This window comes from Hyla sarda, chromosome 11, assembly GCF_029499605.1.
Source record: "Hyla sarda isolate aHylSar1 chromosome 11, aHylSar1.hap1, whole genome shotgun sequence".
Lineage (NCBI taxonomy): Eukaryota > Metazoa > Chordata > Amphibia > Anura > Hylidae > Hyla > Hyla sarda.
In genome coordinates, this window is record NC_079199.1 from 16,380,376 (window position 1) to 16,401,956 (window position 21,581).

Below are 21,581 nucleotides of genomic sequence, written 5' to 3' on the forward strand. Positions count from 1 at the left end.
TCAGGTTGGATTTTAATACATACATATGTATGGAGGAGACTGTGAGACCTGTCTGCAGCTGAGCATGCATATGTATGGAGGGGACTGTGAGAGGGCTGTTGTCCAGCAGAGCATGCATGTGTATGGGGGGAGATAAGAGGAGAGCTGTCTGCAGCTGAGCATGCATGTGTATGGAGGGAAGGTGGTGGTGGTGGTGGTGGGGGGGGGGGGTTAGGGAGAGAAAGGGGTCTGCTGAGCATGCAGGTGTATGGGGGGGATAGTGTGAGAAAGTGGTCTACTGAGCATGCATGTGTATGGGGGGGGGGGGGGACAGGGAGAGGGGACTGTCTGCTGCGCTGAGCATGCATGTGTATGGGAAAGATCAGGAAAGTGAGTGCCAAGCTGAGCATACATATGTATGGGAGAGATCGGGAGAGAAAGCAGTCGGCTATCATCTGATACAAGGGTGCCCATTCCATTATAACAAAACTACAGTGTTGCATCAGTTGAAATCTAGTGCAATAGTCAAACTATACAGTCATGGCCGTAAATGTTGGCACCTCTGAAATTTTTCATGAAAATGAAGTATTTCTCACAGAAAAGGATTGCAGATTGAGAACTGTCTGAGGAATTGAGAACCAAAATTGTGGAAAAAAAATAAACAATCTCAAGGTTACAAGTGAATCCCCAGAGATCTAGATTTGCCTTTGTCCACAGTGAGCAACATTATCAGGAAGTTTGCAACCCATGGCAGTGTAGATAATCTCCCTGGGGGTGGACGGAAGAGAAAAATGTATGAAAGGTGTCAATGCAGGATAGTCCAAACGGTGGATAAGCAGCCCCAAACAAGTTCCAAAGATACTGATGCTCCCTGAGCCTGCAGAACAGCTTGAATGTCAGCGCAAACAATCTGTTGACATTTAAATGAAACGCTATGGAGGAGACCCAGGAGGACCCCACTATGGAGGAGACCCAGGAGGACCCCACTATGGAGGAGACCCAGGAGGACCCCACTATGGAGGAGACCCAGGAGGACCCCACTATGGAGGAGACCCAGGAGGACCCCCCTATGGAGGAGACCCAGGAGGACCCCACTGCTGACATAGAGACCTAAAAAAGAAAGACTACATTTTGCCAAAATGAACTTGAGTAACCAAAATCCTTCTGGGAAAACGTCTTGTGGACAGATAAGACCAAGATAGAGCTTTTTGGTAAAGCTCATCATTCTACTGTTTACCGAAAACAGAATGAGACCTAAAAAGAAAAGAACACAGTACCTACAGTGAAATATGGTGGAGGTCAGTGATGTTTTGGGTTGTTTTGCTGCCTCTGGCTCTGGGGGCCTTGAATGTGTACAAGACATCATGAAATCCGAGGATTACCAACAGATTTTGGATCCAACATTCCGGCTGAGAGGTGTAAGAAGCTTATTGATTGTTATTGGAAGCGACTGATTTTAATTTATATTTTTCTAAAGGTTGTACAACCAAATATTTAGTTGTGGGTGCCAAAAACTTCGTCCAGACCATTTTTGGAGTTTGGTGACATCCATTATGACCAATTTGCTTTTTTTCCTCCCTTTTTTGTTTTTTAGTTCCAATAAACAAAGGGAATAAACATGTGTTACTGCAATCCTTCTCTGTGAGAAATACATTTTCTAGAAAAAGTTCAGGGGTGCCAACATTAACGCTATGACTGTGTGTATGTGACCTTGTCTAAATTGATGCTCTACATGATAACTCTGATTTCTCTTCACCATATTATGATCCTAGGAAGCGGAGATTGCTGGATCTGTTTGTCAGGAGCTTCACACTCCAGAGCTGGAGGGGATCCTGGTGATCCTGGTGATCCTTTCCAGGACAGTAGCGTCTATACAAGGTCTTAGTAGACCTATTTCTCCATGTCAGGGGTCCGCATGGTGGACTGCATCAGACTGCTCCTCATATCTCAGCTTCCTAGGGTCCTGTGAATGTCATTTAAAAGGAATATTGAGACTTGGTATATATACTATATAGTTATAGAACTACGGTCTTTATGGTGACGGGAAGGAGGACCAAGTAGCTGTATCCTCCATAGCGGGTTAGTTTCCACTTCTGGTCCCGGGCGCAGTGTGGAGGGGATAAGCTGTCTGATGTAAATCCTTTGTTAATAGACTTAAGTGTGTGTTGGGGATGATGTTCTCTGCCTACTGGCACTGAACATGTAAAACAAAGATGCTTGTTTTGTGCCAGGGTAATAGTCTCCATCTACTGCAATAGCGGTTTCCAAACTGTAGACCCTCCAGATGTTGCAAAACTACAACCCCCAACATGCCCCGACAGCCGTTGGCTGTCGGGGCATGCTGGGAGTTGTAGTTTTGCCACATCTGGAGGTTCCCATTTTAGAGACCACCGTACTTCAACTTCCAGCATCACCCGACAACTGAAGATGACAGGTAATAGAGACTTTCTTGCTAGCACCCAGACATTGAAAGCTAATCCTGATCTAGTCCTGATCCTAAAAGGGGTCCTGAACTAATCCTGATTCTAAAAGCGGGTCCTGATCCTAAAAGGGGTCCTGATCTAGTTTTTATCCTAAAAGGGTATCCTGATCTAGTTCTTATGCTAAAAGCGGGTCCTGATCCTAAAAGGGGTCCTAATCTAGTCTTGATCTTAAAAGCAGGCCCTGATCTAGTCCTGATCCTAAAAGCTGGTCCTGATTTAGTCCTGATCCTTAAAACTGGTCCTCATCCTAAAAGCGGGTCCTGATCTGGTTCTCATCCTAAAAGTGGGTCATGATTCTAAAAGCGGGTCCTGATCCTAAAAGCTGGTCCTGATCCTAAAAGCGGGTCCCGATCTAGTCCTGAATGCACCGTTAAAATGTATCCCCTCCTCTGTGAGCCAGAAATATCAATGTCTCTCTCCATTCCTGTTAGTTTGCTACAATGTCTATTCGCTCACAGGGGATTGACTACACTAGAAACAATTGTAGCAAGTCATCCTTGTAGTAGGAAAGTAGGAAAGAAGTATATATAGTATGTAGAGATGAGCAATCTTACAGTAAATTCGATTCGTCACGAACTTCTCGGCTCGGCAGTTGATGACTTTTCCTGCATAAATTAGTTCAGCCTTCAGGTGCTCCGGTCGGCTGGAAAAGGTGGATACAGTCCTAGGAAAGAGTCTCCATGGACTGTATCCACCTTTTCCAGCCCACGGGAGCACCTGAAGGCTGAACTCATTTATGCAGGATAAGTCCTCAACTGCCAAGCCGACAAGTTCGTGACAAATCGAATTTACTGTAAGTTCGCTCATCTCTAATAGTATGGAATAATATATAGTAGCAGCCTTCGGCACTGCAGAGGTTTTGGACTAAACCTCCCATGAGTATTTTGGCTGTAGGAGCATTATGGGATATGCATTCCAAAGCATCTGCAGTGCCGAAGGGTGTCTATGCCAGGACTATAGACGCATCAACCTGGAGATAGATGATATATATATACAGCAAAGAATAGTATAGAAGTGTATAATGCGTAGAATAGTATAGATGCATCTACCTTTTAATAGTACAGAAGTATATACAGTATAGTATAAAATAGTAGATATTGTTTAGAGGTGTGTGTGTGTGTATATATATATATATTAGTATAAAAGTATATATTGTGTAGAATAGTATATAAAGTATAGATGTATCAACCTTGTAATAGTATAAAAATATATATATAGTATAGAACTATATATAGTATAGAACTATATATTGTATAGAGTAGTATGTATGCAGCATAGAATAGTATAGACACGTTAACCTTGTAATAGTATAGAAGTATATATACTATAGAATAGTATAGAATGGTATAGAAATATATATATATATATATATATATATATATATATATATATATATATATATGTATATATATTATTTATAAAAGTGTGTATATAGTATAGAAGTATATGTTGTATAGAAAAATATGGAAGTATATAGTATAAAATAGTGTTCATATAGTATAGACGTATTAACCTTGTAATTGTTTTTTCAGCCTCTGATTGTAAGCACTGATAGTAATTGATACACTAGAACAATATTTCTCTACTGGTGTTCCTCCAGCTGTTGCAAAACTATAACTCCCAGCATGCCCAGACAGCTGAAGGCACACTGGGTAGGAAACGCTGCACTAGAAAGGCGCAGAACTTTTCAGTATGAACCCCGGTGGTCTTGGACACCCTCTTTATAATGGAAAAATTGGTGTAAAGTTTGCATTGAGGAACATTGCCGTCAGCTTTGCTCCAGCCCGAAATGGCTGATACCAGGGAACAGTAGATGGCAATTAGGTCTATAACAAATAGAGATTTGGTGACTAGATTCTATTGATATCAGCAAACAATGGTGCCAAAACTTGGGTGCCTTACGCTCGTGCTATGTATCGAGTACCCTAATGCTGCCACCCACCTCACTCTCCCTTCTCTACCTTTGGAAATCTGTCATTTTGGCATCTCTGTACATGAACCAAGAAGCTCAGGATGAACAAAGCTATTGAAATAAGACACAGATACATCATCTAAAGTTTACAGCACAGGAACGTGTGGTCTTTATCTGGTGTAGCAATCATGGTGGTCCTTACCATTCGGCACTTCGACCTGATGTCCTCTTGCCACGGTTTGCCAGTAGTTGAGTAGCCGATCCTGTTCTCCGTCCTCCATGGGTTCGGCTTCTTCCTCGACGCTCCCGTTGCTGTTATATGCCGAGTCCGACCCGATCTCGTCCGTCATGTTGTCCAGGTCATCTAACGTGATCATTCCGGCCGCCGCGGGCTCCTGCACCCTTCCGCTCATCCTACATCCTTCACGTTGCATTTTTTAAAATCTATTTTTCTTCTTATCTAAAATTCAGATCTATTCCGGAATCCAGTCTAGAACCCTCGCCCGGTCTTAAGCTTCGAATCCTAGAACGCAAACGTAAACCTAGAACTTTTGGGGATAGTTATTACCGCTACGGTGACTGCCAAAAAAGCCATCGACTACACCTAGCCGGTCTGAAACGCTGCCAGAGCTGTATCTGGAATGAACCGTAAGGACTAAGTTTACCTAGAATGCAACGCTGCAGAACCAACAGTGGTCAAGGAGAAGTTGTGTGCACTTTTTTGTAGTGGGAAGTGGAGTCGGTTTTGGCGTCGCGTGCGGGACACAGTAGTAGGGATACAGACCTTTCCTTCCTCTCTCCCACTCTCTGACACTGACAGGACTGGGACTTTTAGCAGCGGCTCTGTGTTTGCTGTATCTCACAGCAGCTGCTTTTAAAAGCAGAGGAGGCGTGCAGGAAGCCCTTGAAGGGAGGGGAGAGGCAAATACATAGACACATGCTCTGTCAGGTGGGGGGGAGGAGAGCGCTGTCAACTGCACTTTAACTCTGACTGTGCCAGAGCATTGTGGGCACTCGCCGGTGTAGCAGAGCTGACTTTGTCTTGAAGGCTGCATCGCTATTAAGTTTTTCTCTAAGTGCGCGTTCACACTGAGTAATTCAAGAGGAATTTACTCGAGTAATTCCTCTTGAATTCTCCGCTTCGAAATAATTAACATCTGCTTTGCCATTGACTCCAATGTATTTTACTCTGCACTGTTCACACTGCGTAAATTCCGATCGCCGAATTCCGTTCCGCTAGAAGAAAGAACATGTTCATTGTTCTTGCGGAATATTCGAGCAGAAGTCCATTGAAATCAATGGTAAAAAAAAAAAAAATTCCGCTTGAAATCGTTTCCGCCCTGAATATGCGTGGAATTTGCACAGAAGTTCCACACGAAAAAAAATAAATACATAAAGAGGGAAATTCCAATTGGTGGTTTTAGTCCAGCAAAAAAAAAAAAAAAAAAAAGTTTCCTCCTATATTGCGCATGGAAAATCTGCGCGGAAATTTTGCGCAAAAAAAAAAAGAAATTACACAGGGATTCCTCTCCTATTCCTCAGTGTGAACGCACCCTAAGACAAACTCAGCTCTGCTATGTTTTCACTGGGGATATTGTGAAATAAAATCTCTCCTGTTGTTGCAAAACCACAACTCCCAGCATGCACGGATAGATAAAATTCATCCTGCAGACTGTGTTCCCCAATGAGTTGCTCTCCTGCTGTTGGACAACTACAACTCCCATCATACCTTGACAGCTAAAATGTGCTTCTTAAGGCACTTTTCCCTAACCTAGTGTTTTTCAAAAATTGCATCTCCAGCTGTTGCAAAACTACAACTCCCAGCATGCCCGGACAGCCAACGGCTGTCCGTGCATGCTGGGAGTTGTAGTTTTGCAACACCTGCAGATGCAATTTTTGGAAAACACTGCCCTAACCTGATAACATTGGTCTCTTTACCTGTTGCAGAACTACAACCTGCTGGCGATAGCTTAAGTGCCTTCAGCTATCAGGGCATGCTGGGAGCTGTAGTTGTGCAAAAGCGTAAGTGCTTTTGGCTGTCAGGGACTGCTGTGAGTCGTCGTTGTTGTTGTCGTTGTCGTTGTCGTTGTCGTTGTTATTGTTGTTGTTGTTTTGGAACAGCTTCAGCCCCCTTAGCTTTCAGTGTGTCTCCAGCTGTTGCAAAACTACAACTCCCAGCATTTGCGGACAGCCAAATGCTGGGGATTGTAGTTTTGCAACAGCTGGAGACACACTGTTTGGAAAACACTGCCCTAACCTGTGGCTTCATAGCTGTTGCAGGACTTCAATTTTCAGCATGCCCTGACAGCCACAGGCAGTTTAGCTGTTGCAGGACTACAATGCCCAGCATGTCCTGACAGCCAATGCACTTTAGCTGTTGCAAAACTAGAACTACCAGCATGCCCAGACAGGCCATCAACTGTCAGAGCATGATGAGAGTTGTAGTTCTGCAACAGGTAAAGAGACTTCAGTTGTCAGACCATGCTGGGAGTCGTAGGTTTGCAATAGCTGAAGTGCCTGCGTCTGTCGGGGCATGCTGGGAGCTGTAGTCGTGCAAAAGTGTAATCGCCTTTGGCTGTCAAGGAATGCTGGGAGTTGTAGTTTAGGAACAGCTTAAGCACCCATTGCAGTCAGGACATTCTGGGAGTTCTAGTTCTACAACAGCTAAGGTCCGTTCAGCAGTCAGGACATGCTGGGAGCTGTAGTTGTGCAGAAGCTTAAGTGCTTTTGGCATGCTGGTAATTGCAGTTTTGCAAAGCTTGGATGTCAGGGAATGCTGGGGACTGTAGTCATGCAAAAGCTGAGGTGCCTTCAGCTGTCAGGGCATGCTGAGAGTTGTAGTTCTGCAACAGATAAAGTGCCTTTGGATTTCAGGGCATGCTGGGTGTTGTAGTTGTGGAATAGCTGAAGCGCCTTCGCCTGTCAGGGAATGCTGTGAGTTTCAATTTTAGAACTGTTTAAACCCCCCTCAGCTTTCAGGGCATGATGGGGGTTGTAGTTTTGCAACAGCTAGAGTGTTGCAGTTTGGGAAAACACTGGAGTAGACAGCGGATTATGTGGTGGTTTCCTGGTTTATCACCTAGGAGCCTCGCCCTGCCCTCGGGAGAATACGTGCCATAGACATAGTCATTGTCCGCTGAAGGCTGCTATAATGAACGTATTTAGAAAGTGGAGGAAGGGCTGGAACATTGGTGCTGTGCCTGGCAGTGGAAAAGCAGATTCTGAAAAATGTATTTTATCTTAGACTGTTCCTTTAACATATTACTTTGAATTTCTCAGCCAAATGTAGGCCCTGCTTAAACGTTCACTATCATTTCAAACAACTATCCACCATGTGATAGCCGTTGTGATTCCTAACATATTTGTAAGTCTTTTCATTCACAAAAAAGGACTGCGTACCCCAGAAAATACAGCTTTAAAGTCTTGGCCACTAGATGTCTTGCTTCCCTGGAATCTGCTGTCCACTGCCTGTTGTCAAGGGAAATCTGTCTCTAGTAACAGCTAGATCGGGACAAATTACAGAAAGTGGGGGCGGAGCTTAGAATGTGCTATGTGCAGGAGATGGGATAAGGAAGCATGCTCCTGCAAGCTGAACCAGTCTGCCTGCTGGAAAATAATCCACACTGTTCCACAAAGGAAAATCAAGGCTTCCTTCTCATCTCTGTCCACCTATAAAGCTCAGGACAGCTGTCCCTAGTGTAGATAGCAGTGCACCTACTGCTGTATAACCACAGTGCTGCAGTGTATTCTCCCCCCTCTTTCCTGTCTTAAAGGGATTATCCAGGTATAGAAAATGCAACCACATGCCAATTGTTCACCAGCTCAGTGCAATCTCTTATATCCTTATTCTCCAGAAATATGCCATGGCTAAGCAGAGAGGAGTAGGTGCTAGTCTGACATTGATCAGAGTTGTAAGGGAAAGGAAGTCCTGTTGTGTGTATTCCTGGCAAACACCTCAGCTGAAATAGAGAGAATGAGATATAGCTGTGCAACTTGGAGGGCACTCGTAGGGGCTTAATAACAGCAGTGAGAGCCCAAAGTCACCCTATCACAACTCTGAAGGGTTAATCTAACAAAACTAGTCCGGTTTATAAGATTTTTTTTTAAAAGTACTGGTATGCTTTCTAGGATTCTTTGTACTTATGGTGCAAAAAAACAAAAACACTTTCTCCATTTGTCTTTATTAAGACTACATGCAAGTAGAGAGGAGTAGGTGCTGGTCTGTCATTGATCAGAGCTGTAAGGGAAAGGAAGTCCTGTTGTGTGTATTCCTGGCAAACCCCTCAGCTGAAATGGAGATAATGAGAAATAGCTGTGCAACATGGAGGGCATTCCCAGTAAGAGTCCCAAAATCACCCTGTCCCAACTCTGAAGGGTTAATCTAACAAAACCAGTCGGGTTTATAAGACGATTTTGAAAGTACTGGTATGCTTTATAGGATTCTTTTGTATTTATGGTGCACAAAAAAAAAAATTCTCCATTTGTCTTTATTATGACTACATGCAAGTAGAGAGGAGTAGGTGCTGGTTTGTCATTGATCAGTGATGTAAGGGAAAGGAAGTCCTGTTGTGTGTATTCCTGGCAAACACCTCAGCTGAACTGGAGAAAATGTGAAATATCTGTGCAGCACGGAGGCAACTCCCAGGGGCTCCATAACAGCAGTGAGAGCCCCAAAATCACCCTGCCCCAACTATGAAGGGTTAATCTAACAAAATCAGTCAGGTTTATAAGATTCTTTTGAAAGTACTGGTATGCTTTATAAAAAGAATTAAAAAAAAAACCACTTTCTCCATTTGTCTTTATTAAGACTAAATGTGTGTTTAGGGTCCTTCTGGAACAATGCGTCCTTTAGACAAAAATAGGAGACTTCCCCCTCCCTCAGAATACCCTGCTAGAGTATCCCTTTAAGAAACTAGAACATTCTAGCGAATGCTGGAGCGATTATCAGCGTTTGGCGAAGATGTCGCGCAGCCCCTTGACACTTGTGGCAATGTTTATCTTGGCTTTAAAAAAAATTATAATTATTAAAGTGGTTGTGCTGGGTGAGAAGGGAAGTGCGGGACAATGGAGTCTTTATAGGGGTACTCCGGTGGAATTTATTTTTATTTATTTATTTATTTTTTTTAAATCAACTGGTGCCAGAAAGTTAAACAGATTTCTAAATGACTTCTATTAAAAAAAAATCTTTACCCTTCCAGTACTTGTCAGCAGCTGTATGCTACAGAGGAAATTCTTTTGTTTTTGAATTTCTTTTTTGTCTTGTCCAGAGTGCTCTCTGCTGACGCCTGATGCCCGTATCAGGAACTGTCCAGAGCAGGAGAAAATTCCCATTTCAAACCTATGCTGCTCTGGACAGTTCCTGACACGGACAGAGGTGTCAGCAGAGAGCACTGCGGACAAGACAAAAAAAGAAATTCAAAAAGAAAAGAATTTCCTCTGTAGCATATAGCTGCTAAAAAGTACTGGAAGGGTAAAGATTTTTTTTTAATAGAAGTAATTTACAAATCTGATTAACTTTCTGGCACCAGTTGATTTAAAATAAATAAATAAATAATAAAGTTTTCTACCGGAGTACCCCTTTAAGGCCGGAGCTGGCAATTGTGTTTCGGGAAAAGAGTGCAGAAGGGGAATGCTGCGGCTGGGAATGATGGCATAGCATTGGTGCCCTCTAGTGACAAACTATTTAATCTGTGTTTACCAACCAATGTGCCTCTAGATGTTGCAAAACTGCAACTCCCAGCATGCCCGGACAGCCAACGGCTGTCCGGGCATGCTGGGAGTTGCAGTTTTGCAACAGCTGATGGTCTACTGTTTTAGATGGCAACAAATCTGGTACTACCGCAAGATGTGTCTATTTAGTGACAGCAAGAGATCTTTAAAAAGGGTGGGGGGTAGCTTCTGAAAAGAGAGCAGGTGGGTGCCAGTCGCAGTCATTGATTTGGACTGGTACCTGCCCCCTTTTTGTATACCTTATCATGCAGAGGATGGAAGTTAAAGGTACAACCCCCTTTTAACAAGTTGTATAGGTTTTAATTATGCAACAATGTACGTTGGATTTATAGATGGCTTGAAAAGCCCTCCCTAAAGCTATGTTCACACTCATGCATTCCGCAGAAAGCGTGAGGTGACAGATCATACCGGTGCTAGGACCGCTCGGAAACGCGTCGTCCCCATAGACCGCAATGCATTTTCGGGCAGATTTCGCAGAAAGAATGGACAGGTCTGTTCTTTCTACGGAGGCCGGAATCTGAATTTTCCAAGCTGAATTTTCTCAGCTGGATTTCGCCATGTGAACGAGGCCTGAGGCGAAAGTTACACTGGACAGAAGTGCTGTGGATTTTACCCATGGACTCGCGTAGGTAAAAATCCACCATCTGAATACGGGAGCAGCCTGGTGGGAGTTGTAGTTTCAGCTGGAGGCACACTGGTTGGGAAACACTGGTCTGCGGAGTGAAAGAGTTGGATTAGTCGGGTGGTCAGGGAGTGAAGAGCGCTGCTGCGCACTTCAGCTAGTTATTTCTGACAATCGCAGTGGGTATATATATATATATATATATATATATATATATATTTTTTTTTTTTTATATATATATTATATATTTTTTATATATATATATTATATATTTTTTATATATATATATTATATATTTTTTATATATATATATATTATATATTTTTTATATATATATATATTATATATTTTATATATATATATATATATATATATATATATATATATATATATATATATATTTTCTATATATATATATATATATATATATATTCAGTAATAAAAAAACACGCAAAAAAAATAAAACGGATCATTTCTTCCAAAAACAGTGCCACCCTTGTCTTCAGGTTATGTGTAGTATAACAACTTGTTTTTTTAAATATTTTTTTTATGTGTCCCAATGTGCTATGTGAGCCGGTTGGCGTCCGGCAGATGTGCGCAGGTAAGAAGTAGGTTATGTTTACTGGTTCACGTAGATTGTGATACCGCATTGTCCCTCTCTACCCCCGCTCCGTGTAATCTCACATAATAAAGTTAAGCCCTCCTTCATCCTATAGGGCAGATGGGCTATAATGTTGCATGTTACTGGCCATCGCCGTGGCACAATTGTGGGATTCAAAGGGCCCATTTATGGAATTAAAGTGGCTGCCGCAAAGACTTGGATGATAAAAAGGGCCCAGCGTTTACGTAAGAGGCAATCTGCCATGCTTCCTTTTTTATTTTAATCCGAGTCATTACTTTCCTTACCTAATGGCCGTGGCTCCTGTCCGCCCGCTAACAAGGTTTATGTAACCTAAGGCGATGAACAATACATGTACCTTACCTAATCTACATTGCCTACTTTTTAATGGTTTTTTATTTATTAAATTATACCAGCAAAAAAGAAAGAAATATTTTTTTTAAAGATGTTTTATATTTTTTTTTGGGGGGGGGGGGGGTTAGATAAACAAAGTCCTTGATGTATCCCCCATGGAAAGAAGTCACAAGGTGTTTGGTGATCGAGGAGGCCACAGCAACATTGGGAAACGTTGCAACCGATCCAAGACACACAAAGCTTTTTATTGCTTCGATGCCCTCATCTAGCTCCTTTTCCGCTACTTCACCCACCTTTCTCTCTAAGCCATGCCACTTTTGTTTAGGAAGTGTCTAAAATACTTTTAAGGGGTACTCTGCCCCTAGACATCTTATCCCCTATCCAAAGGATAGGGGATAAGATGTCTGATAACGGGGGTCCCGCCGCTGGTTTACCCTGCGATCTCCCTGCTGCACCCGGTGTTCGTTTAGAGCGTCGGATGCAGTGACGGAGCAACGGCAGTCACACCCCCTTCCGTAGACTTGTATTGAGGGGGCATGGCTGTGACGTCACAAGCCTCCACCCTGCATCGCCAGTCTTCCGGCACAAAGTTAAGTGTGCTCCGTGTACTGGATGTCTGGGGTGCCACAGCCGAGATAGCGGGGGTCCCTGCGATGTCTAGGGGCGGAGTACCCCTTTAATAAATGTGGTGCATGTCAAGCAAGCCAGTGTTTTACTACAAAAAAATAAAATTCTGCCCCATTGAGTCCTCCCGAACGGGAGACTTTCTTTACAGTAGTGCTCTGGCTAAAGGGGCAATCCCTCAAAATGTCCTTAATTACCCTTTTTAAAAGCGAAATTTTATCAGGCATTCCCCGTTTTTATACCCTTACAATGACAACTCACCACCCAATATTCCTGCAGTGTCACCTGTTTCATCCCAGTTCAGCTGCATCTGGATCATGTGACCACCCATCTAACAACCAGAACATTGCATGGTCTTATGTGTAGATAGGATGTCAGTCTCTCCTGTGTTACTGGCTTCATCACCTATGAGATCTCTCCCAGCAGCCCTCATACTTCTCCCCTCATAACTTTGTCATCTGTGTCATGCCAGCTCAGCTGCATCTGGGTCTTCATGCTCTTAAAATGTCTTTCTCCTGTGTCACTTGCTTTTTGTGAATTACAGGATTGCATTATTCCTTATCAGATCTCTCATACCTTTCCCCTCATCCTTTTTGCTCCTTCTATCCCTTTCATGTGTAGATTGCTGCTGAATATCTTATATCTTCCCTAAAAGAAAGGGGACTTCAGAGTTATACAGCTCCCCTGACCCATGCAGATTCTGTAGTGTGTTCTGTGTGATGCCACCTCCATGCTCCATATGTTTCTCAATAGTGTTGTTTTAAAGGGGTATTCCGCCCCTAGACATCTTATCACCAATACTTTGGATGTCTAAGGGCGGAATACCCCTTTAAAGGTTTCTCCGAATTTTTGTCTAGGAATTTTTGTGTTTTGAATTTGAGCCTCTATTTAAAATAGCTTGTTTACTGTACAATTATTTTTAAATGTACTATACTGGCTCCTAGGTTAAATATTGCATGTTTATGCCCCCCCCCTTTTTATGCTAATTAGACCCTCCCCTAATAAAAAATGTATCCCCTTTCTTTAAAAAATAAAATTAAAAATAAATTATACATTTATGGTATCGCCACGAGTGGGAATATCCGAACTAGTTAAGTAAATCATAATGTTTATGATTCTGTACAGAGTGGCGTAATTGTAAAAAAAAAAAAATTGTCTAAAATAGATTTTTGTTCTTGTCACATCCCAGAAAAAAAAATTTGGAACTAAAAGTGGTACCTCAAAAAATGAGCCCTCAAACAGCCCCGTATATGGCTAAAATAAAAGTTATAGGGGTCGGATTAGGGCAATTTACTTTAAAAAGTTTGACTTTTTTTATAAAGCAGTACTATAATAGTAACGCATGTTACCATGGGTATCATTTTAATTCTACTGACCTACAGAACAGAGATAACAACACGTCAGTTTCACTCTGTAAAAACGACCCACTCCACCTAACGTTGCAAAATTGCGGTTCTCTTTTCAAGGAGGCAAGGAGGAAAAATGAAATACAGATTTGTTAATTACATCTTTTTAAAAATCTTAAAGGGTTTATTCTTCAGGAGCCGGTGGGGTGATTACAACTTTTCCTACTTACTATATTTTATATATATATATATATATATATTTTTTTTTTTTAATGTATATTCTATATTTTATTTATATATATATATATATATATATATATATATATATATATATATATAATATAGTGATCCCTCAACTTACAATGGCCTCAACATACAATAGTTTCAACATACAATGGTCTTTTCTGGACCATTGTAACTTGAAACCAGACTCAACATACAGTGCTATGGAATCTGCGAAACGTGTCAAAGGCTGGAAGAACCAACCAATCAGAATGGACATTTCACTGGTAAAACCCTGTATTCCTAAAGTGTATGCACTGACTGGTGTCTGGTAGCTCCTCCTGCAGTACAGGGAGGTATTACATGTTCTGTACTCTTTACCTGTATTACTGAAGTGTATGCACTGACTGGTGTCTGGTAGCGCCTCCTGCAGTACAGGGAGGTATGACATGTTCTGTACTCTTTACCTGTGCCAGGGATAGCTGCTCATTTGTACATCAAGTGAGGGCGGCTCCATTTTACTTTTTTTTTTTAGGACATTGCATGTTCTGTACAGGACCCTGACGAAGCTTCTTTCCTCTACATAGACCAGTGTTTCGCAAAAAGGGGGCCTCCAATTGTTACAAAGCTACAACTCCCAACATGCCCGGACAGCCGAAGGCTGTCCGGGCATGCTGGGAGTTGTAGTTTTGCAACAGCTGGAGGCACCCTGGTTGGGTGATCCTGAAATAGACAGTGATTACATCCCAGCAGATCTTTCTTACTTTTATATGTAAGGATTTGCTTTATCTATATTCATTTTTATTCTTATTTTTCTTTAATCCTCACTTTTTACTATTTTTGGATGACATTTTGGGGGATTCAGAACCAATTACCAGGTTTCCATAGAGTTATGGTCTCAACATACAATGGTTTCAACATACAATGGTGGTCATCTGGAACCAATTAATATTGTAACTTGAGGGACCACTGTGTGTATGTGTGTATGTGTGTGTGTATATATATATATATATATATATATATATATATATATATATATATATATATAAAAAATATATATATAATTATTATATATGACGAAGCAAAGGGCGAAAACCTGCGTTCGGGGCTGGAGGTGAGGTATCTCTCCCCACAGGGTGCACAGTCTATTCTTTAAAGTTGTACTACTATTTTATATGATTTGGGCAGGTAGTTCTTTACTTTTTACATGCACCTGATACCTGTTCTCTTGGATTATAATATTACAGCATCTACTCGGAGTATACCCCTCTATTTTTTCTGTTATCTGTTGTGCCTTATATATGTTTTTTTAAACATTGTAATTGCCTACTCAATAAAGTTGGTTGAATTAATTTGATATATCATGATATCGTGTGGCCTGCATGTTTGGTGATGATCGTTGGGTGGCCATAGATAGCACTATACCGAGCCGATCTATATATATATATATATATATATATATATATATATATATATATAGATATATAGATAGAGATAGATATAGATAGAGATAGATATAGATAGATATAGATAGAGAGAGATAGAGAGAGAGAGATAGAGAGAGAGAGAGATAGAGATAGAGATAGAGATATATAGAGATATAGATATAGATAGCAATATATATATATATATATTTTCTTTTTTCTGCAGGTCCTAGAGGCATTCGCCGGGCGTCTGATACAGAACAACGTAATGTCACGGAGGGAGATCCCTAAATTAACCAAATACCAAATCATCTTGAGTCGAGATCAGTTCCGGAAGAACCCCCCACCCAATATAACTGTAAGTGATCACAGTGAGAAATCACTTACCTCCAGCCTTACCGCTTTATGCTCCATCATAGTGTTCTCCAAAACTACAACCCCCAACATGCCGTCTCTTGCCACAGCTGGATAACCACGGGTTGAGAAACATTGCTCCAACAGCTGTTGCAAAACTACAACTCCTGACATGCCCGGACAGCCAATGGCTGTCCGGGCATGTTGGGAGTTGTAGTTTTGCAACAGCTGGAGGCACCCTGGTCTATACGTATGTCCAGCTTTTTCATTGATTTGCTGGTATATATTTTTTGTACAGGGCCCTCAGATGGGAGTGGTGGAGGGAGATTTCGCTCTTTGTATAAGTCTTTATCATGGCTACGAGCTGCTGCTACAGATGGGAATGCGTTCTCTGTTTTACTACCTGCGCTCCATCATGGACGGCTCGAAAGGTAAGTGTGCTTAATATCGCTAGCAGTATCCTTATTGCCTATAATTTATACCAGGGCTTGACAAATCCCAGGTTGCCATGGCGACTAAGAATTCCGGTGTGGCGCCTAGATTTTTTTCAGTCCTTTCAAATAGGGGTTGTCCATTTTACAGATTATATGACTAATCCCCCTGTTCTGCCTCAGGTCAGTGCTATAGTGTAACATGAGCAGCGGACGTCAGGTGACTGATACAGCCAATCAGGGGCTTCATTGGTCACTGCCTGTACTTGTGACACATGAGCGAAGATTAGGGGGGCACTTATGATTGTTACACGTAAGAGGAGATGAGGTGGATCACTAATGATCCTGACACGTGAAGGGGGGGGGGCACTAATGATCGTGACACATGAGGGGGGGCACAAATGATTGTGACACACATGAGGAGAGATGAGGGGGGCACTAATGATTGTGACACATGAGGGAGAAACTAATGATCGTAACACATGAGGAGAGATGAGTGGGCACTAATGACTGACACGGGGATCCCCAATGATCATGACACATGAGGGGAGATGAGAGGGACACTAATGAGACGGACACCCTAAAGGAAATAAGGGACACAAATGTTCAGGACACATTCCGGGATGTGATGGAGACACTAATGACTGTGACATAGGGAGATGAGCGGGCAATTATGGCCATGACATGGGGAAATGAGGGGACTCAAATGACTGTGACACAGGGAGAGATGAGGGGACATTAATGACATCGACAAAGGGGGAGATGAGGGGACTCTAATGACTGTGACATAGGGAGAGATGAGGGGACATTAATGACTGTGACATAGGGAGAGATGAGGGGGTACACTGACAGTGACACAGGGAGAGATGAGGGGACTAATGACTGTGACACGGAGAGATGAGGGGGACACTGACTGTGACACAGGGAGAGAGGAGGGGACTCTAATGGCTGTGGCACAGGTAGAGATGAGGGGACATTAGTGGCTGTGACACAGGGAGAGATGAGGGGGACACTGACAGTGACACAGGGAGAGATGAGGGGACACTGACTGTGACACAGGGAGAGATGAGGGGACTCTAATGGCTGTGGCACAGGTAGAGATGAGGGGACATTAGTGGCTGTGACACAGGGAGAGATGAGGGGACACTAATGACTGTGACACAGGGAGAGATGAGGGGACTCTAATGGCTGTGGCACAGGGAGAGATGAGGGGACATTAGTGGCTGTGACACAGAGAGAGATGAGGGGGACACTGACAGTGACACAGGGAGAGATGAGGGGACACTAATGACTGTGACACAGGGAGAGATGAGGGGGACACTGACTGTGACACAGGGAGAGATGAGGGGACACTAATGACTGTGACACAGGGAGAGATGAGGGGACTCTAATGGCTGTGGCACAGGGAGAGATGAGGGGACATTAGTGGCTGTGACACAGGGAGAGATGAGGGGACACTAATGGCTGATCATGGGCCATTACATAACGTGCGACTGGCCCCTAAGTTTTTTTTGTTTTGTTTTTCCATAACAAATTTGTCCAGCCCTGATATACAAATGATGCAGGGACTGAGGGATCTTTTTTCCTGCTGTTCTAGCATAAGGTTTCTTCTTTTTCCTTGTTTCAGGTATGAATCGGGCAAGAAATGATCTTGGAAGAAATTCTGACTTCATGACTCTATACCAGAATCTGGAGTCCATGTTTTCAGCGGTTAATGGTTTGTATGACTCCAAGGGTCTTTTACCAAGGGCAGAAAATGTTTAGTGGAGCCGTCTGACTCTTAGGACTGGCACAGTAAAGTCTGTGTGGTCGGGGACTACTGACTATACTATATGACGTACACATGTGATCTATATACACTGCGCACTCGTGATCTATATACACTGCGCACTCGTGATCTATATACACTGAGCACTCATGTGATCTATATACATTGAGCACTCATGTGATCTATATACACTGAGCACTCATGTGATCTATATACACTGAGCACTCATGTGATCTATATACATTGAGCACTCATGTGATCTATATACACTGCGCACTCATTTGACCTTTATACACTGTGCACTGATATGGCCTATATATGTTGCGTACTCGTATGACCTAAATACACTGCTCAATCAGGTTATCTATATACACTGCGTGCTAATATGACCTATATACACTTCACACACTGCATGCTGATGACACCTATATACACTGTGCGCTCATGTGACTTATATATACACTGTGCGCTCATGTGACTTATATATACACTGTGCGCTCATGTGACTTATATATACACTGTGCGCTCATGTGACCTATGTACACTGCGCGCGAATATGACCTACAGTCAGGGCCGTAAATGTTGGCACCCCGAAATATTTCTAGAAAATGAAGTGTTTCTCACAGAAAAGGATTGCAGTAACACATGTTTTGCTATACACATGTTTATTCCCTTTGTGTGTATTGGAGCTAAACCAAAAATGGGAGGGAAAAAAAAAGCAAATTGGACATAATGTCACCAAACTCCAAAAATGGTCTGGACAAAATTATTGGCATCCTTATCTCAATATTTGGTCGCACACCCTTTGGAAAAAATAACTGAAATCAGTGGCTTCCTATAACCATCAATAAGCTTCTTACACCTCTCAGCCGGAATGTTGGACCACTCTTCCTTTGCAAACTGCTCCAGGTCTCTTATTGGAAGGCGCCTTTTTCAAACAGCAATTTTAAGATCTCTCCTCAGGTGATCAATGGGATTTAGATCTGGACTCATTGCTGCCACTTCAGAACTCTCCAGCGCTTTGTTGCCATCCATTTCTGGTGCTTATTGACGTATGTTTGGGGTCATTGTCCTACTGGAAGACCCAAGATCTGGGACACAAACCCAGCTTTCTGACACTGGGCTGTACAGTGCGATCTGTTGTTAATCCTCAGATTTCATGATGTCTTGTACACATTCAAGGCCCCCAGTGCCAGAGGCAGCAAAACAACCCAAAAACATAATGGAACCTCCCCAATATTTCACTGTAGGTACTGTTTTCTATTCTTTCTAGGCCGTTATTTCTTTTTCGATAAACAGTAGAATGATGTGCTTTACCAAAAAGCTCTATCTTGGTCTCCTCTGTCCACAAGATGTTTTCCCAGAAGGATTTTGGTTACTCAAGTTCATTTTGGCAAAATGTAGTCTTACTTTTTTATGTCTATGTCAGCAGTGGGGTCCTCCTGGGTCTCCTCCATAGTGGGGTCCTCCTGGGTTTCCTTCTATAGCGTTTAATTTAATTTAAATGTCGACGGATAGTTCACGCTGATACTGATGCTCCTTGAACCTGCAGGACAGTTTGAATATCTTTGGAACTTGTTTGGGGCTGCTTATCCACCATCTGGACTATCCTGCATTGACACTTTTCATCAATGTTTCTCTTCCGTTATCGCTCAGGGAGATTAGCTACAGTGCCATGGGTTGCAAACTTCTTGATAATGTTGCGCACTGTGGACAAAGGCAAATCTAGATCTCTGGAGATGGACTTGTAACCTAGAGATTGTTGATATTTTTCCCCCAATTTTGGTTCTCAAGTCCTCAGACAGTTCTCTTCTCTCTCTGTTGTCCATGCTTAGTGTGGCACACACAGACACACGTTGCAAACACTAAGTGAACTTCTCTCCTTTTTATCTGCTTTCAGGTGGGATTTTTATATTGCCCACACCTGCTACTTGCACCAGGTGAGTTTAAAGGAGCATCACATGCTTGAAACAATCTTATTTTTCCACAATTTTGAAAGGGTGCCAATAATTTTCATTTTCTAGAAAAATTTCAGGGGTGCCAACATTTACGGCCATGACTGTATATACACTGCGCGCTCAAATGACCTATATACACAGTGCGCTCATACGACCTATATACACTGTGCGCTCATACGACCTATATACACTGTGCTCTCATATGACCTATATACACTGCGCTCTCATATGACCTATATACACTGCGCTCTCATATGACCTATATACACTGCGCTCTCCTATGACCTATATACACTGCGCTCTCCTATGACCTATATACACTGCGCTCTCATATGACCTATATACACTGCGCTCTCCTATGACCTATATACACTGCGCTCTCCTATGACCTATATACACTGCGCTCTCCTATGACCTATATACACTGCGCTCTCATATGGCAGGTGACTGATGTTGTCATAAAGCTCAGGTCTTATGTGGGATGATAGTTTGGCTAGAATTACACTGTAACACATGTCCTCTTCTTACAGGATCTGATGTCAAGAAACCTTTTATCTATAGCCACCCGAAGCTAAAGAAATTAGAAGAAGTCGTGGTCCAGCATTTTAAAAATTGGAACAAACAAGGTAAGTGTGTTCTGATTGTGTGGGCGACACAGGATTTATATTTTAATTATGTATATTTATTTATATTTATTTTTTGGGTGAAATGGCAAAGGACTTGTTAGGCTGGGTTTTTGACCATGTGACCAAGTAAACTCCTGATCTTTTTGCCTCATTGGGCCAATTCTGTAGTTTTATTCATATGGATTTCTCTGTGAACCTTGTTGCAAATTCATGCACCAAACGAAATGCCCCTGAATTTTAAATGGTATATCCACCTCAAGACCTATAACTTATCACAAGGTGTATGTGGCTTCAGTGTGCTGTGAGTGTATTGCCCCTGCAGGAAGTTGTGTAGTCCTCTGACTGGCCCCAACAGCTACATTACCATCTCTCTGTCATATATATATATATATAATGTATATATGTGTGTGTGTATTCATACTTCTCCTGTCCTGTCAGGCAGAGTCTCTCCATGTCCCCAGGATCCCCTTTATGTGTTATCCCCTATGTACATAAGTTGTATAATAAAATGTAATGTTTCTTTAATAGCTGTTACCATGTGATTGTTACCCAGGAGGCACTAGTGACCAGATGACCCCCCAAGTGACCTATGGGCTCCTTGCACAGCCCCCTATATAACCAGGGGAGGGGCTGCAATGTCTCTCTTAGCTCATTGCTATTCCTGCTGAGGTCCAGTGCAGACGTCTCAGAGAGCGTCCAGAGCATTGGAGGCCTCAAGCCTAAAGTCTGCAGCCACAAGTCATCTCAAGTCAGCTCAAAGTCATCTTCATGTCAATTGTCAAGTCAGTCAAGTCAAGTCTTCTATATAGTCACCGTGGCCTGTACTAAAGTGTCTCTACATACTGCAAGTCCCAGCAAGCCTGCGAGGTCCCTGTGTCACTGGTCACCTCCTTGGGATATTGGCTGTACTGCATAGACTGTATCACCTGTTTACCCTCAGGAAAGCTACCGTTGTCCATAACTTGGCGTTGGTGTCTTCATTGCCCAGGACAAGCGGTGGTTAAGGCTAAACACGCCCTGGCGTCACGACAAGAAGGGGTTAATAACATCTGCCCCTAGGGCAGTGGTCTTCAACCTGCGGACCTCCAGATGTTGCAAATCTACAACTCCCAGCATGCCCGGACAGCCG

The 21,581-nt window shown here is 42.6% G+C and overlaps 2 protein-coding genes across 3 annotated transcripts in view; one reads left to right on the forward strand and one right to left on the reverse strand.

Annotated features, from left to right (window-relative positions):
* The window catches only part of LOC130295717 (heme-binding protein 1-like), a 40,399-nt gene extending 35,174 nt beyond the window's left edge, over window positions 1-5,225 (reverse strand). The window contains exon 1 of one of the 2 annotated variants that reach the window (XM_056546751.1): window positions 5,159-5,219. Coding sequence is in view for 1 of the 2 variants with exons in the window: in XM_056546750.1 (XP_056402725.1) it covers window positions 4,577-4,808 (232 nt within the window). In the remaining variant the exon portion in view is untranslated. Of the gene's footprint in view, window positions 1-4,576 lie in introns of both variants that reach the window. The other variant, XM_056546750.1, reaches the window with a different exon arrangement.
* The window catches only part of FANCM (FA complementation group M), a 120,185-nt gene that overhangs the window by 61,375 nt on the left and 37,229 nt on the right, over window positions 1-21,581 (forward strand). Inside the window, exons 5-8 of the mRNA XM_056546749.1 lie at window positions 15,542-15,673; window positions 15,968-16,100; window positions 17,728-17,817; window positions 20,357-20,452. Coding sequence (XP_056402724.1) covers window positions 15,542-15,673; window positions 15,968-16,100; window positions 17,728-17,817; window positions 20,357-20,452 — 451 coding nt within the window. The remainder of the gene's footprint in view (window positions 1-15,541; window positions 15,674-15,967; window positions 16,101-17,727; window positions 17,818-20,356; window positions 20,453-21,581) is intronic.